General features: G+C 35.8%; 1 protein-coding gene across 3 annotated transcripts in view; it reads left to right on the top strand.

Annotated features, from left to right (window-relative positions):
- TMEM196 (transmembrane protein 196) overlaps positions 1–3934 on the top strand; it is a 43571-nt gene extending 39637 nt beyond the window's left edge. For 2 of the 3 annotated variants that reach the window (XM_037837511.1, XM_037837510.1), the window contains exon 4: positions 2885–3934. In XM_037837511.1, coding sequence (XP_037693439.1) covers positions 2885–2944 — 60 coding nt within the window. In that variant the 3' untranslated portion in view covers positions 2945–3934. Of the gene's footprint in view, positions 1–98; positions 173–2884 lie in introns of all 3 variants that reach the window. The other variant, XM_037837509.1, reaches the window with a different exon arrangement.
- The last annotated feature ends 13562 nt before the right edge of the window (positions 3935–17496 follow it).

Here is a 17496-nt window from a genome sequence, read left to right as displayed (position 1 = left end):
GTGGCTCTTACATTGTTCTATTTTTATACCAGTGTGATTTAGCTTTTTGTGTATGTGTTTGTGCAATATTTATTGTATGATTGTTATATTTATATTAGAGATTGAGGGCTATTGAAATAACCGACTTGCCCAGCTGCCCGGTGGTGCCCCCGACACCAGAGTTACCTACAAGGTACGCTGATTTCTAGGGAGTTACCATGTTGTAATGTCACTGCAGGAAGCACTGCCGCTCCTAGGAAGCCATGATGTCCGCAGATCAGTCTGGACTGATGCTGCGATGCAGTTCCTCAAAGTATCACTCTCATGAGCCCTACTTTGATGAGCTGACATAACCCTACATGGCAGAGTCTTGCAGCCTGGAAGTTGGTTGGGTATTTAAAATATTCAGCCTGTCTATATAAGCATCCAAACATATTTCTGCTTGGATGATTCATGACTCCTTTACTCTCTGCTACATCATGATTTTGATTCAATACCATCATTCACAGACCAAAGTTTTGTTTTTTTAATAACAGAAGTGTCTGAATAAAGACAAATGGTGCATCTCCTTCATGCCAAAATTGCAGATAGCCAAAGTTTGACACTAATACAGTAAAAATGCCACATGAAAAGTTTCTTCTTGTTAAACTATCTCATGTGATACATTTCAAGTCTATTTCCCATATTTTTGATTGCTGGGAAAAAAATAGTTGGCATTCTTGGTTTTGTTAAGCAATAGAATTGGAAATATAGCAAGTCATTAGATATCATCATCCATTTGCAAAAGTTATGTCCATTTGTAAACAGCCATACTTGGTCCTGTCCAAATTTAGAGCACAAACTTTTTGTTAAATTGTACATGCCTATTTGCAAGTAAGTTGAAGAGACTCATCCATTTTAAAACTAATTTTCACTGTGATTTTACTGTGTCCATGTTAGGGTAAAATAACTTAAGAAAATTATTTTCTTTTTTAAGATTTTTTAAAGGAGTAATTTTAGTCTTGCAATAAAATATTAAAGCATAAGATTAGTGTCTTTTGTTTGTTTTTTTGTTTTGGTTTTTAAGATATTTTTTGAAAGCAAAGTCACTTTAGGAAGATAAGAAAAGGGATCTAAGATTCTTAATTCTATAACCCATTAAGAGATTGTATTTTCTTTTAATAGGAAGAGTAGAAAGAGATGTATGAGTAACTTTTCTTAAAGATCATTTTGGGAGGATGAACATAAATCATCTCCCTAGCTCAGATTACTATTTATCTTGCCCCAAACAGCGAGCTCTTGAATGAAGTCACATCAGATTTCTTAGCTGACAACTTACCTGCGGCCCAGTAACCTGGGCCTGCTTTCATCATGTAGTTGTATAGTAGAGCCAGCTTTTCAATTATACTGAAATTTCACTAGACCACAGAGGCAGGCAGCTGACTCCAAACAATCTTCTCTAGTTTAATTTTTAAGTGATTTTCTGGTAGTTCTGTAGCACATTACTAGGGGGAGATAGAGTGGATATCCAGGTACAAGACAATCCTGTAGGACCTGGAAGGAGCCAGGGCACTTAACATGGAGAGAAAGTTCTTGATGTGAGAAAAGAAAAGTTCTCCATGGCACAATGTCTCCTTTCATAGAATTTCTTGGAAGAAACTACCCCATCTCCTAAAAGACAATAAAATTTTCAAAGAAAAGTTCCAAAACCAAGCAAACTCCTACCTTCAAGTGCCCTCCCTGCTCCTTTCTAAACAACCTTGAAACAACCCAGCACAAAAGCAATCATCCTTGTTCTATCTCCTCTCCGCTACTGAATTTTCAAAGAGAAGAGATAAAAAATGAGGCATGGATACCTTTTCACTTTTTAAATAATGTATTTGGAAGTATTGCTGAAGTTTACAGAAGCAGACATTTTGCTTTGTGGTTTTTAATCCCCCCAAACAGAAACTAGATAGAAATTATAGGCATGAAATAATAGAGAAACTAATTTTCCATTTGAATTATTCATAACTGTTATTTTGCAAATAGGCTTGTTCAAGAGAGGAAAGTTGTCAACCTATTTTTAGATCATTTTGTCTAGATATTATTTATAATATGATGTATGAACCATTATAAATGTGAATGGGCCTCACGTCTCATTACCTTTTATTACATAGAGAAGAGTTTAATGTTTAGTAAAACATACGAATTCAAAGCATTTAAATTTTTCTCAAATTAATATGTTCTATAATTGCAAATGGAGCTTCTTTATGTTAGTTCATCCTTTACATCTGTATTTTCACTGCCTTCCCACGTACTTGTCTTTATTATCTTCTTAGTAATTGATCCCTCAAAAAACATTTTAAGAAATGTTATTGATTTTTTTTACTGTATGAGTGACAGTGTCATGAAATACAATCTTTTACTGTGATTTATTAATGACCCATAATTGCAAATAACCAGTGATCTGTCTGTGGGCCTTTTGCAATTCTTAGCAAAAATGCCAGGTGTGTTCCTATAGTATGAAGGAAAGCCCTATAAACTATAGGCACCTTGTTGACATGCTCAGCAGAGGAGCCTATGCATTGGATAAACCTGGGCATTTAACCATCTTCTTCCTTCTAGGTGAGGTCCTTCTAAAATAGTGTTGAGGACCAAAAGGGGAAATTTGGGAGAGTAAGTAGAGATGGCTCTCTTTTTAGCAGATTAGCTGTTTTTGTGGGTAGAAGATTAAGACTTCAGTCTGACTTCAGCATTTTCATGTGCTCCAGGATGCCATGAAATTTCATTCCTTTAAATGCAGCAACAATATCAATCCTTGTCTTTCCCCAAAACTCACCAAGTTTTTCAATGGCTTGCAATTTCTGCTTTGCAAACCCATTCAGCAAATCGATGTCCTATTCGGGAAGTGAATTATAATTAATTCATGTTATTTCCCTAACAGGAAATGACAGACAACATGAGCAATGGAGGACCACAACTGATATTTAATGGAAGAATATAATCAATGTTTTAAAGAAGTGAACATATATTTTAGGATTTTTATGAGGCAAGGAGATACCAAAAGACCAAGAGATAAAATTAAAATGCTGCTTGCATTTGCTGTTTCCTGAACAACTGTTTAAATTACTCTTCCTCAATTTTTCCTCACTTATTTCTTCAACTCTTTTTACTGGATGAAAAACTTTACAGAAATGTTCTAGAACAGCAATTTCAATTGACTTTCTAGACTGTCCTAAAGAAGATTTTTTTCTGAATAAAAGAAGAATAAGTTAAACAAGTAAGAGTCATATTCTACACAAACAACTATTTGACTAGCATGAAAAGTAAGTTTGTAATGACATATTTTACCAGTAATTGAAAAGTGCAAATATTAAAAAATACCAATTACTTATCTATGTCTTTGTTTTGAAAGACGGGTGGCTTCAGGAATGCCATAATTCAAAACCTCAGCAATGCCTTGTTGTAAAAACATTGTAATTATTTTCAATTTGTGAATGAACTATATTTCATAATTTATTTGTAAACAACAAAAACCTAAAGCATAAAAAAGAGATTTTTTTAGAGAGAGAATACTAATCTGTATGATATTTTTGCATTTTTGCACAAGACTGAAAAGTTGTCAATGAATACCATTGAAGGAAAATAAATGTGTTTTGATCATACTGTGCAGATTGATCTGCATGTTCATGAATGAGCTTAAGAATAAAGTATGTGTGTATGTATGTGTGTGTATACATACTGTAAATATAGAAAATACATGCAGCCTATATTTATAGCATACATGAACGCAAATAGGTAGTAGAAAAGAAATTGTGATGCTGTGGGGTTATTACCAACATTCTATTTTCACAGAATGGGAAGGCAATTTTTCAAGGCTTTCCTATGCCCACAAAATCACATATTTAATTTCTCCTAAATTTGCCCATTCTTCTTTTTAATATGTCTGTTATGTGTAAGTATCATTGTGGTTGGTATTTATCAAGTTGAAGTATCTGAATAATATATAATAAAGAGAGATTATTTGCTTATTTGGCTATTTTACTATGATTATGCTACTTATGTGATAGCAATTAGTAATGTTGATTTATAAACATAATTTAGCTTTTTAGATCATATACTTCCACATTTATAAATATAGAAATAATGACTAATACTTATTCATGATATTCATATTTCACACATTTTATAGCCCCATTAAATTGTACAAAAAGATAGATGGTATATCCCCAAAAGATGAAGTTGCAATTAGCTTTACTATAATTTAACTTAGTTGGTTTTGTTTTTTTGTTTTTTGTTTTTTATAATTCACATGGGATAATATAGACAAAGCACTTACAAGAAAGTATATACCCAAAAAACCTGAAAAAGTTCTTTATAGGAGGAAATAATAAGATAAACTTACATTTATAGAGATAAATTCAATCCTTCTCTTCCATATGGAATGTTAAAATAGGAAGCTGTGATAACATACGCAAGCAAGAAAACAGCATGGTCTTTGACAACACTTATGAAAATATATCCTCTGGCAACAGATAAAGAAATCTATTCTCTTTAAATGTATAACTTTCACTGTATTGTATACTTTTATTTTTTCCTCAAAGCTAATAAATTTTCAAGTCATTTTTTGTTACTTATTGAATCATAGGTAAATTAGAACCTTTGGTATTCAGTATAAGAACAAATCATTTAGAAACAAAATATGGGTTATAATTATACTAACAAAATAACAAGAATCTCAGTAAATGGAAATGTGAAGATCTTTTAGTTTTACAGTAACAATCATCTACCCTATTTAAGTCAGCTAATAGAAGGTTCTGGCTATATCTATTCAACAGAAATAACTGGGCAATGATTGTTTGGTGTAGTTTCTGAAGTCTTCCAACTCATTTGGATAACTTCATTACCCTGTAACTTATAGAAATTGTCCATAAATGCAGCTTCAAATAGTGTGAATCAATATCACTGTTCAGTTGGTGCCACAGCAGGCATGACCTTTATCACTGAAACGTAAACTGTACAATGAAAATACTTTATGTAAACATGGGTATACTGAATTTATGCAAAGATGTAGTTTTGTACTGAAAGAATAACTACCAACTCTAATTTTTAGTGGCATTTATTTGTAGATATGTTTGTACAATACAGAATTATAATACATCAATAAGATGTTTAAATGTCTTTGAAATAACTCATGAAATCATGCATCAAAGGACAAAAAGTAGGCATATCACTACTTTGAGATAGAACTAAGAAGAGATGAAATCATTACAATTATCCAAATAGTCTACAGTGTATGTTCAATCAAGCACAGTTATATCTTTAAATGTAATTATTTGAACCCAATGTTTTCAGGCCTCAGAGTGATTTATTTGGGATGTGTACTGAGTCTTTTGAAACAAGAGGAGAAAATAGGGAAGATGTTCAAGTGCTCGAAAATTTAATTTTCACAATTCATTGAATTATAAACTAGAGTTTTTTAGTGACTATATTACAGTTTTAGTATGAGCTACCCTTTGGGAAAAGTGCTGTGATACGGAATTAGAAAAAAATGTGTGGAACTGCTGTGGTGTCATGCTGTAGAGTCTAGCTATGGAAAGGTGGTTATTATAATCATAAAGGAATAAAAAGTGGACTCTGCTTGGAAATTCAGATATATTGTTTTAGAAGTGAGACTTCTACTGATGTGTCTATGTAATAAAATGGTGTATTTTGAAACTATCTATGGCATAGATTTCCTTTTCATTACATTACTAAAAACAGTTTCTCTCCCAAAGCTAGGAGAATAAATCCACTGTTCTGAAATTGGCAGGGAAGAGGGGGCTGTGAATGGGGATGAGAGAATGGTTGCAGATGGGGGACATGGGTTTAAGAAAGGGTATTTTATTAATATTGGAAAGACCAGAGTGTGTTCTAATGTAGAGAAGGAGGAGTTGAACATACAGGTCAAAATAAACATAAAAGAAAGTGAGGTCCCTGAGGAGGCAGGAGGAATTTAGAAATGAATTATAGAAGGTAGAATGATCTATAGGTAGGACTGAGATTGAAGGAGATCTCACAAATGAAACCACACTATTTGGAGCACTCTGCTGGCCGATTTGGACTTCTCAAAACGGTTATTACTAGCATTTGGGGTGAACAGTTTCTTATGGTGCAGATTGTCCTATGCTTTTCAGGTCATTAAGCATCTCTGTCACTAAATGCCAGAAGCATGTCCCAGCCATTTTAACAAATGCAAATGCCTGACAGATTTTCACCTGCCTCTTTGGTAGGGTACTATTGCCCACCAACTGGGAACCACTGAGGAAAACCCTTGAACAAGGTAAGAGTAGCCAGTGTTAAGGCTGCCCGCAAATGTAGATCTGAATTGCTGAGAAACATAAACCCCAATGTTCTAAGGTCTACCTGCACTATCTACTATGGCAGCCACTGGCCACATGTGACCATTAAATTAAAATTAATTAAAATAAAATCAAATATTCAGTTCCTTAGTCAAACTATACACACCCCAAGTGCTCCATAGCCACATATGGACTGCAAATGTAGAATATTTCCATCATCTCATAAAATTCTCCTGGACAATACTGGTCCAAAGCATGTAGATGGGAACTAACTACTAACCTTCAGTACTCATCCAGGTTCTTCCACAATCAACCAATTATCATTACAACAATAAATTGTGAAAAAGATAAATAAATAAAGAGTGAAAATAATTGGTATAAACACTTCATGGAATTTGCAAGTTGTTGGACCTGTTAAATCCATTGCCTGAGCAAAACTAGTAAAAGTACTAGTTATTATGGGATCCTCAATAAAGTCGAGCAGAGTACAAAAGTCATTATACTCTGTTGCTGAAGTGCTTTTATGTTAAAAGAATAAATTCTATTTGCAGAAAGATTCCACTAAATGGCTGAATATTTCATGTTTAAAAGGTAAACAGGGATTTTGTGTAACCCTTATTTTTGAAGAAATTTACCTTTTTCCATGTGTCAGTGAATAATCCTGCATTTCTTGTGCTTGGGAAGATGAGAACAATATACTGTCCTCTACTTTATTCATTGACTTAGTTTAAAAATGCCATGTTTAGAAACCTTACTTGTAAAACTACCTTTTCAAAGATTATTTAGAAACCATTTCAGAAACTTACAGATTACATTTTAAGTGCCATTTGATTAGAACACTGTTTCCAAATAAAGCTTCAGAACTTGGCATCACTTCACTCTTTTCTTCTTTAAATCATTTTTCTAGAAACATATGTAATATTCCTTACTCAAAGTGTATGACAGCCAAGAAATTAAATTATTCCAAATTCATAAATCATGGGTTGTCAGTTCCTCATAGCAAAGGAACACAAGTTAGAAATTGCTGGAAAGATGGATGCCCAGTAAAATTATTCAGAAAGATTACTTTTTTTTACCTCTTTTGCCAGGAAAACTTCACTGAATAAAATACTTACTAGGAATACATTAAAAACACTCTCAAAATTATAATTTAAAAAGTCAAGCTATAGATCTAAAAAAGTTATTTCAACATTTAACAATTCAGAATTATCTACATCATCTAATCACAGTGAAAAATGCACTCTTCATTTTAGGCAAATAGCCTTCATTTAGTTGAACATCTTGGGGGAACAGGAGCCATTTACTTTCCCTCTTGTTAACTACGGACTGCTGATTTTGATTTTTTTTTCTTTGTTAATGCTCAGAGGTTCCACTTTAGTTGCTCAATACATTGAAAGTCCTTCTGCAAAGTCACAGTGTATTATGTTATTATTTCCAGGGAGACTAAAATTTATCCAAGTTAGAACTTGGCTGAAGCTTCACAGTAAGACCTAAAATCTTCTGTTGGGGTGCATTGTTCTGTACAGGTCTGTTAGGTCTAGTTCACTCACCATATTGTTCAAATTATCTGTTTCCTTATTTATTTTCTGTCCAGGTAGTCTATCTATTGATTGGAGTGGTGTATTGAAGTCTCCAACTATTAATGTAGAGGTATCTATTTCTTCCTTCAGTTTTGCCACCAGTTGCTTCATGTATTTTGGGACACCATGGTTAGGTGCATAAATTTTTGTGATTGTTATTTCTTCTTGGTGGGTTGACCCTTTTGTTAATATGTAGCATCCTTCTTTGTCTCTTGTAACAGCTTTTGACATAAAGTCTATTTTGTCAACTATTAGTATAGCTACCCCAGCTCGTTTTGGTTACTATTTGCATGGAATGTCTTTTTCCATTGTTCCACTTTTCAACCTACTTGTGTCTTTGGGTACAAAGTGAGTCTCTTATAAACATCAGATAGTTGGATCATGCTTTTTTATCCATTCTACCAATCTTTGTCTTTGGACTGGAGAGTTTAAACCATTAACATTCAGTGTTACAACTGTAAAAGCAGTACTCACTTCAGTCATTTTGTCCTTTGATTTTTATGTCATATTTTGTGTGTGTGTATGTGTAGCTCTTTTACTTTATTGCAACTTCCTTTTCTGTATGGTTGACCTTTTGTAATGCATCTGACTGATCCCTTTCTCATTTCTGTTTCTATATATTTTTAAAATACTTTCTTTGTGGTTGCCCTGGGGTTTGTATTATACAACTTATGTCTATAACCTACTAATTTGAAAAGATACCATCTTAGCTTCAATAACATACACATTCTCTGCTCCCATGTCTCTCAGTTTCATTTTTTTATGTTATTTTTGTCCTACTTTACTACTTTATATTATTCAGGTCCATTATCAAGAAATATGTCTTTTCTTGTTCAATTGTATTCTGACTCTTATAGGAATTAAAAAGTAGAGTTGTATATTGAGGATACAGTACCATTGGGTTTTGCATTTACCCTTTTAGCTACCTTTACTAAAGATTTTCACTTCTTCATGCTAGTCCAAGCCACTTTCTCCTGTCTTTTCCTTTTAACTTACAGAATTCCCTTTAGTAATTCTTGTAGGAAAGGCGTTTTGTTGATGAACTCTCTCAGTTTCTGTTTGTGAGTATTTTAAACTCTCCCACATTTTTCAAGGACAGTTTTACCAGATAAAGAATTCTTGGCTGGCAGTTTTTCTCTTTCAATACCTTAAATATATCATACCTCTGCCTTCTCACCTCCATGGTTTCTGATGAGAAATTTGCACTTAGTCATGTTGAGGTTCCCTTACATGTGACAAATTGCTTTTCTCTTGCTGCTTTCAGAATTCTCTATTTTTGACATTTGATATTCTGATTAGTATGTGTCTCAGAGTATGTATAGTAGGGTTTATTCTGCTTTGTGTACATTGCACTTCTTGGTCATGCTTTCACTCAAATTCCTGAGACCCTGCACAATTGTTTCATTCTTTTCTCTATCTATTCATTTGACTGCATTATTTCAATTGTCTTGTTTTCTAGTTCACTGATTCCTTCTTCTGCCTGTTCAAATCTGCAGTTATATGCCTGTAGTGTATTTTTAATCTCCACTATTGTGCCATTTATCCCCATAATTTTGGTTATGTTTCTTTTTAAACTTTCAAATTCTTCTTTGTACTCACACATTGTCTTCTTAATATCTTTTAGCTCTATATCTGTGCCAGTTTGGATGAATTGTGTCCCCCCAAATGCCATGTTCTTTAATGCAATCTTGTGGGGGCAGACATATTACTATTGATTAGGTTGGAATCTTTGGATTAGGTTGTTTGCATGGAGATGTGATCCACCCAACTGTGGGTAATACGTTTGATTAGATTATTTCCATGGAGGTATGGTCCCGCCCATTCAATGTGGGTCTTGATTAGTTTACTGGAGCCATATAAGAGCTCACAAACAGAAGGACCTCAGAGCAGCTGAGAGTAGCATTTTGGAGAGCAGCTGAGAGAGATATTTTGGAGACAGCCATTGAAAGCAGACTTTTGCTGACGATTTGGAGATGCTAGCCCAGAGAGGGCAAAATGCCCCAATAGCAACATTTTGAAGAATGCACAGGGGCTGAGAGAGGAGCTGGAACACAACCCAGGATCAGCAGATTGAGCCCCAGGTAGGTACCTTCCCAGCTAACAGAGGTTTTCTGGACACCATTGGCCTTCCTTTGGTGAAGGTATACTCATGCTGATGCTTTACTTTGGACATTTTCATGGCCTTCAGACTGTAAATTTGTAACCAAATAAACCCCCTTTATAAAAGCCAATCCATTTCTGGTATTATGCATGACAGCAGCTTTAGCAAACTGGAACAATATCCATATTTTCCTTTATCTCCTTGAATTGATTTAGGAGATTTGTTTGAACTTCCTTAATTAGTTGTCCCAAATTCTGTGTCTCCTCTGAAGTTTTAATTTGTTCCCTTGACTGAAACACATCTTCCTGTTTTTTAGTATGGCTTGTAATTATTTGCTGATATCTGAGCTTCTGATTATTTAACGTGCTTACTCTGAAGGTCAGTTTTTCCCTCTTATCTAGGCTTTTATTGTTCATTCACTTTGTGTTAAGGCTCTTCTCTGATGCTTGGTCCAACTTATTTTGGACCATTAGAGGAGCCCATCTTTAACTATTCAGATTTTCTCAGCTCTTCTTCTGAGTCTCACCCTAGACATGCAGTAAAATTTTTAAAATTGCAATTTTTGTGCAATTGTTTCACCTCCAGGAGAAAGCTTCCTTTCCTCTATTTCTTCTCTGAGAGTTTTGATCTGTTCTGTTTGTTTTTTTGTGCAGAATTTTCTCCCAAGCTCCTGTGATTTGTTTAAATTCTCTCCCTCACTTAGTGCCCCTCTTTCCTTACAGTTTTCAGCTCTGGGACCTGTCCTATCTTACAACAGCTCAGTTCCCTCCCCCCTTCTTTTTTCTTTGAGGTTTTTCTTCCTCCTGTTTCTCCTCCATTACAGTATCCTGCTCTGGAGACCCAGATGGAATCAATCCAGAAACATGGAACAATCCAAAAAGGTCTGTTTTGCATTTAGGTGGTCCAGCAAACACAGAATGGATTGAATGTGTGCACTTCTTGCCAACAGTTCTGACACAGTTTCTCCACACACACACCTTTCCTTGGGGCCCTTTTGTGTGCGGCATTCCTCAACAGCTTTTGCTCTGCCCTGGGTCTCTGTGAACTTGAGTCCCTCTGCCTGGATATGCAAGGGGTTCTAACTCACTGCTGAGTGGCTCTATAGTCTGCATCCATGGCAGGAGGGACACAGGTCATGCTGCATGTGTGATTCCCAAGCTGCACTGGACTGAATGAGGTGGAGTGGTCCAGACCAGAGAGTGCAAGATGGAAATCTCCACCTGATCTTGGAGATAATTTTTCTCTTTCTTTGACTCAGTATTTCTGGAGTCCTTCTCCAGTCTCTATTGCCCTCCAGAGTTCCATGCAAGTTGAATCTGTACTTTTATTAGTTGATTCTGAGGGGAGACTTCCAGGAAATTTCTTGCATTTCATGTTGATAATATCATTCGCTAATATGCATTTTGTTTGGTCACTTGAGAGCGAATTTATATCAAAATACATCATATCATAATTTCATTTCATTTTTGTCTATATTCCACTCTCAAACTTTCCATACCATAGTCTTTGAAGACATTTAATGTCAGGGATCTGTGACTCTACACCCACACAAATTCTGCAGCTAGCAGGTAGTTTATTAAGCTACAGCTGTAAAGTGATGTTCAAAAATTGAAAAGGAATTGGTTTCCTCTTTTTGTTCTTCAGTGAGCTAAAAACAGATGGAAGTAAATGAGAATGTCCAGAAGCAACTTGCAAGAGCCATGGTTAATTTTATTAGCCAAATTTCTTGGTTTTGAAAATCAAGTGGGGTGTTGAAACTTAGTTGCAATAAGGTCAAATGGGAGAAGAAATAGGGCCTTAGTAGAAATAATAACCCAAGTTTTGTAAAAGGACTGTAAATTATATAAACAGGGCCTCAGACCCAGAAAGTAGTCCCATCCCCTTCTGATATCCTTCATTACCCCTTTCTGCTCACAGCTACACATGTACACACACACAAACACACACTCACATTAAATCAATTTTATTAAGTCAATCATCTTTAGTTAGCAGTCTCAGATATGCAGAGCTGAAGAACTGGTCTATTTTCTTAAACCCCTATTTTACAATTCTGGTTTAAACCTCATATATACATAAATTAGAAGAAAACTCACAGACACTCTCACATTTTAAACTAATATTCAGAACATCTAAACTATGGCCAGGACATAAAATCCAAGGGTAAGGATCACAGTGTTTCACCATTATTATATCTGGCCACTATCAAAATGAGAAAGATACAAATAATTGCACAGAAAGTGAGTGATGATACAATGATCACTTATGACTTTTGCTCTTGTCATTAACCTCATAAGCATCTAATGTGATTTACAAATGCTCAGTTTATTAAAACTGTGTAAAAACTATATTTGTATGTTATGGATAAGAAGAAAGTTTACCTCTAATAGTAAAACTGAATTTGTGTATTTGTGAACTACAAGTGGTGTGACTCATTTAACAAATACTGCCTCTTGACAGGAACTGGTACTTTAGGTGTTTAAAAAATTCTGAAAATAATTTTTAAAAATTAACAAATATCTGCTTAGTTGAGGCAAAGTAGTATTTAGGATAAAATTGCAACATAGATATACAAGTTTTATCTACCTCCTCTTATCTGAAGATGAAATATGGTGTTGGTGTATTTGTTGTTAATTAAAAATGCTTGTGCCTTTTATTTCAGTGAAGGAGGAATTGCAAGAATGTATGACTATGAACAAATTTCATAGAGAATCATTTTTACTTCCCAAAGTTGGTTCTATACTCCTTGGAAATAACTGTATTTTTACTTAGTTTCATTTATTTCCTTTGTTAAATTACAATCACAAAAATTACCACAATGTTAGTCTTTTCTGTACAAATTAAGGGGAAATAAAAAATGAAATTCTTCATTCTCTCCTTTTAAAAATGTGTGAAAATGAAGTAATGGTAACTGACCTTTCAGAGTCTATATTAACTGTTCTTTTTCATGTTCACTATATAGCAAACTTTACTGTGTTTTAACACTAAATCAAATGAAATAAATAACCAGCTGCCTTGTTAGTTATCACTGCATTTATATCAATTATACCTGAATAAAATTCATCAATTAAGAGTCTCTCTCCTATATTTCATATCTCTTCCAAGGTACAGGTTCTCAAACTTCAGAGGGCAATATAATTACCTGGACAGCTTATTAAAACAGATTGCTTAGCTCCAGTCCCAGAGTTCTAATTTAGTAAACCTGGATTGGGTCCTGAGAATTTGCATTTCTGATAAGTTCCCAGGTGATGCTTCTGTTGATCTAGGTCTACCAAAAGAAGCATAGCATTATTAAAGGAGTTGGATCTAATTTATAGAGAGATCCATTTGAGTCATTTCATTTCTATGTCTTTCCAGCAACAGCTATAGTTTGCAAAATGTCAAATGTATTATATTCAATAAAAATGTAATACTCTTATTTTCTCCCCCCTTAAAGTCCATTGGCTTTCTATGTGCATGGAATACATCAGTTTGTGTTAATCTAATAAGAGAGTAAGAGGAGATTTCAGAGTCAAAAACTGATCAGCGGGCCTTTTCTGAATGAGTATAGCTAAAAACAGTCAATAAATAGTTGGACTGAAGCTAAACTTAACAATTCAAAGCTCATGTCTGCCATCTGGCGCTATACTTGTGAATTACAAGGGCTCTGCATCAGCCAGCAGTTTTGATGTAGCTTTTTGGGTGGTTTGCTTTTTTTGTTTCTTCATTTCCAAAATCCATTAGGCAAATTTAAGCACATACAGTACTTTTCCCTAAGAGCACTGCATTTCACATATTAAATTTCTGAAAGAAAACTGTTTCCCAAACTAACCATATTTATTTCAAACCGCTAATATGTATTCAAAACTATTTTAATTTTTCACATTGAAAAATGAAATTCCAAATTTGTATCTCTGTATACATAATTCAAATCTGGAATGAATTTTATTAATGAAATCTTTTATGGAGTAATATATCATAATCTTTGTTGTAAGGTGAATCAAATGTCCATATACATGGTTCATTTATAATGGCAGTCTACTGTGAAGGAGCTGAAATTAAGCACGTTAAAAAAACATATGCTAAAAACAAAGCATTCCCTGACCAAGGCATTCCTCAGTTTTTATTCAGACCTCTTTCCAACTCTTCCTCTAAAAATACAGGGCTCCATCTGGTTATTCATTCAAGAAGATCATATGTTCCTGATCCCAAGTTAAGTTTCACAGTCTTAATCAGGTTGAATCAAGCATATTATATTGGACACATTAGTCACAGACTCAATTTAAAAGATACATTGGGCATTAATATAGACCAGTGTGCTGGTTTGAATCTACTATGTTCCCCCACAAAAGCTGTGTTCTTTAATGCAGTCTTGTGGGGACAGACGGATTAGTCTTTTGATTAGGGTCGGAACTTTTGATTTGGTTGTTTCAATGAAGATGTGACCCACCCAACTGTAGGTGAGAACTTTTGATTAGATTATTTCCATGGAGGTGTGATGCTGGCCATTCCAGGTGGGTCTTAATTAGATCACTGGAGTCCTTAAGAGCACTCACAGAGAGAAGGAGCTCAAAGAAGCTGAGAGAGAAATTTTGGAGAGAAGCTAAGACATGTAGTCCAGAGTTTGCCCCAGGGAGAAGCTAAGAGCTACACAGACCCAGAAGCTTGGAGATGCTGGGGAGATGCCAACAGAAGGACGTTTGGAGATGCTAAGCTAAGAGATGAAGCCCAGAGTCTGCCCCTGAGAAGCTAAAAAAGGACTCCCAGATGGTTAGAGAGAAACGCCCCAGGAGAAACAAACAGAGATCTGAGAGAAGTTAAGAGAAACCCAGAGACATTTCAGAGAAAGCCATTTTGAAATACAACCCAGGAGCAAAGAACCAGCAGGTGCCAGGCACATGCCTTTCCAGCTGACAGAGGTGTTCTAGACGCCATTGGCCTGCCTTCAATGAAGGTATCCTCTTGTTGATGCTTTAGTGTGGACACTTCTATGGGGGAACATAATATAAACAAACCAGCATATACTCCACGGTGCACTGCATTTACTATCTATGGAATATCATTACTGTGGTATTTGACTTCAGATAGTTTTGTTCGGGCTGGATTGTCCTGATGTTTAGTTTATTTTTGGCTAAATTGCTTTTGGACAAATTGTTTGTATTCAAATAATCTGGAGCCAATCTAGATCCATCTACTAATTGCCCAGAGTAGTCATCTGTAGAGTCTTAAAAACATTGATATCTGTGTCCCACCCTAAGAGGTTTTGATTTAATTGATCTGGGATCCCTATAGGAAATGGGATTTTTTAAAGCACCTCAATGATGTTAATCTCTAGCTAAAGTTGAGAACCACTAAAGGAAGAGATCTTGCACACAGATGTTATAGAGCTTTGAAACAAAATCAAGGTAAAAGCTGTTACATTTCCCATATATGAACATAAATGTCTATCATTAGGCTTTGGTGGGGGGGTTCATTCCATTATCATCTCATGTGAATTTGAAGTTGTGCTAGTTTGAATATATTATGTCCCCCAAACACCAATATCTTTGATGTAATCTTGTGTGGGCAGACCTATTAGTACTGATTAAATTGTAATTCTATTGAATGAGTGTTTCCATGGAGATGTGACTCAATCAACTGTGGACAAGACCTTGATTGGATAATTTCCATGGAGGTGTGAACCCACCCATTCAGGGTGGGTCTGAATTAGTTAACTGGAGCACTACATAAGCTCAGACAGAAGGAGAGAGCTTGCTACAGCCAAGAGAGACACTGAAGAATGCACAGAGCTGAGAGAGGAGCTGCAGCTTGCAGAGACATTTTGGAGATGGCCGTTGAAAGCAAGCTTTTGCTCCAGAGAAGCTAAGAGAAGACAAACGCCCCAAGAGCAACTGAGAGTGATATTTTGGAGAGAAGCTAAAGCCTAGAGAGGAATGTCCCAGGAGAAAGCCATTTGGAAACCAGAACTCTGGAGCAGGCGCTGCCACGTGCCTTCCCAGCTAACAGAGGTTTTCCAGACACCATTGGCCATCCTCCAGTGAAGGTACCCGATTGTTAATGCATTACCATGGACACTTTATGGCCTTAAGACTGTAACTGTGTAACCAAATAAACCCCCTTTTATAAAAGCCAATCCATTTCTGATGTTTTGCATTCCGGCAGCATTAGCAAACTAGAACAGAAGTCAATTAAAGAATTCTGAATAAAGTACTTATTATTTATCTTATTTGAACTTGTAATATCTCTCTTAGGCAGGGAAGGTATTATTATCCCTATTTTAAAGCAGGGAAACAAATGTAGAGAGGTTAGGTATGGTCTTACTTTGCCAGAACTGCTGTAACAAAGTGTCACAGACTAGTGGCTTCAAAAACAAGAACTTATTATCTCACAGTTTTGGAGGCTAGAAGTCCAAAATTAAGTGTCAGCAAGATCATGCTTTGAAGTCTATAGGATTCTGGCACTGGCTTGCTGGCAATCTAAAACAATCTCTGCCTCTGTCACATGTCCATCTTCTGTGTCCTGCCAACTGTGTCCAAAGTTCCTCTTTTATAAGGACACCCTCTTATTGGATTAGGGTCCACCTTAATGCAATTTGGCCTCATCTTAATTAATAACATCTTCAAATATCCTAATTTACAATTAAATTCATAGTCACAGAACTGAGATTAAGGAATTCAACATGTATTTTAGGGGGGCACAATTTAATCCATGACTTTTTGCAGTATGTGGTAGGTTGAATTACACACCCCTGGGGGGAAAAATGTTCTTATTCTTAATCCACTCATGTGCATGTGAACCCACTGTAAATTGTCCAACTGAGTCAGGATGGGTCTTAATCTGATTAACGGAGACCTTATCAAGAAGGCCACAGGAAGAAAGTCACCAGGGAGGAGTAGAAGATGGAAATCAACAGATCCCAGAATAAAAAGAAGATGTTGCCATTGCCATGTGTTGGAAAAACCCAGGACCCAAGGATTGCCAGCAGCCAGCCCCAGAATGCCATGGCCTTCAGGGAGAAAGCATTGCCTTGCTGATGCCTCAGTTCTGGACTTCTCCTAGCTTCAAAAGCATGAACTAATAAATTTCTGTTGTTTAAGACAACCCACCTGTGTATTTGTGATGGCAGCCAGGAAGCTAGGACAGGAGGTGTGGAGATGGGCAGAGAGGAGGAAGGACTTAGTACTGGTGTCACTTATTACCATACTCTTCTCTTGGCACTTTCCCAGTGTAACCCACATTATGTTTATGTTTGTTTCCCATTTCCTCATACAGGCTCTGAGCTCTATATCACCTGTCATATCATTCATTCACTCATTCACTCACCATTCATTCATTTGGGGTGGATGTACTTCTTTTTTTGAGTCATAAGCGGGATGCAGTGGTGAACAAGTCACTTATCGCAGTCCCTGTATCAGTGAGGTTGGAGTCTAGCAAAAGAATAGGGAGGCAAAAGGCCCATTGCCATAAAACACGAGCACCTGACAGTGGTGACATACATAGATGAGGAAATAACTAAACCCTACTGGGGAAAAGGGGCAGAGGTGGTGGAAAACTCTTT

This window comes from Choloepus didactylus, chromosome 5 (genome assembly GCF_015220235.1).
Source record: "Choloepus didactylus isolate mChoDid1 chromosome 5, mChoDid1.pri, whole genome shotgun sequence".
Lineage (NCBI taxonomy): Eukaryota > Metazoa > Chordata > Mammalia > Pilosa > Megalonychidae > Choloepus > Choloepus didactylus.
The sequence above is the reverse complement of the archived record's forward strand: the minus strand, read 5'-3'. Positions and strand labels throughout refer to the sequence as shown.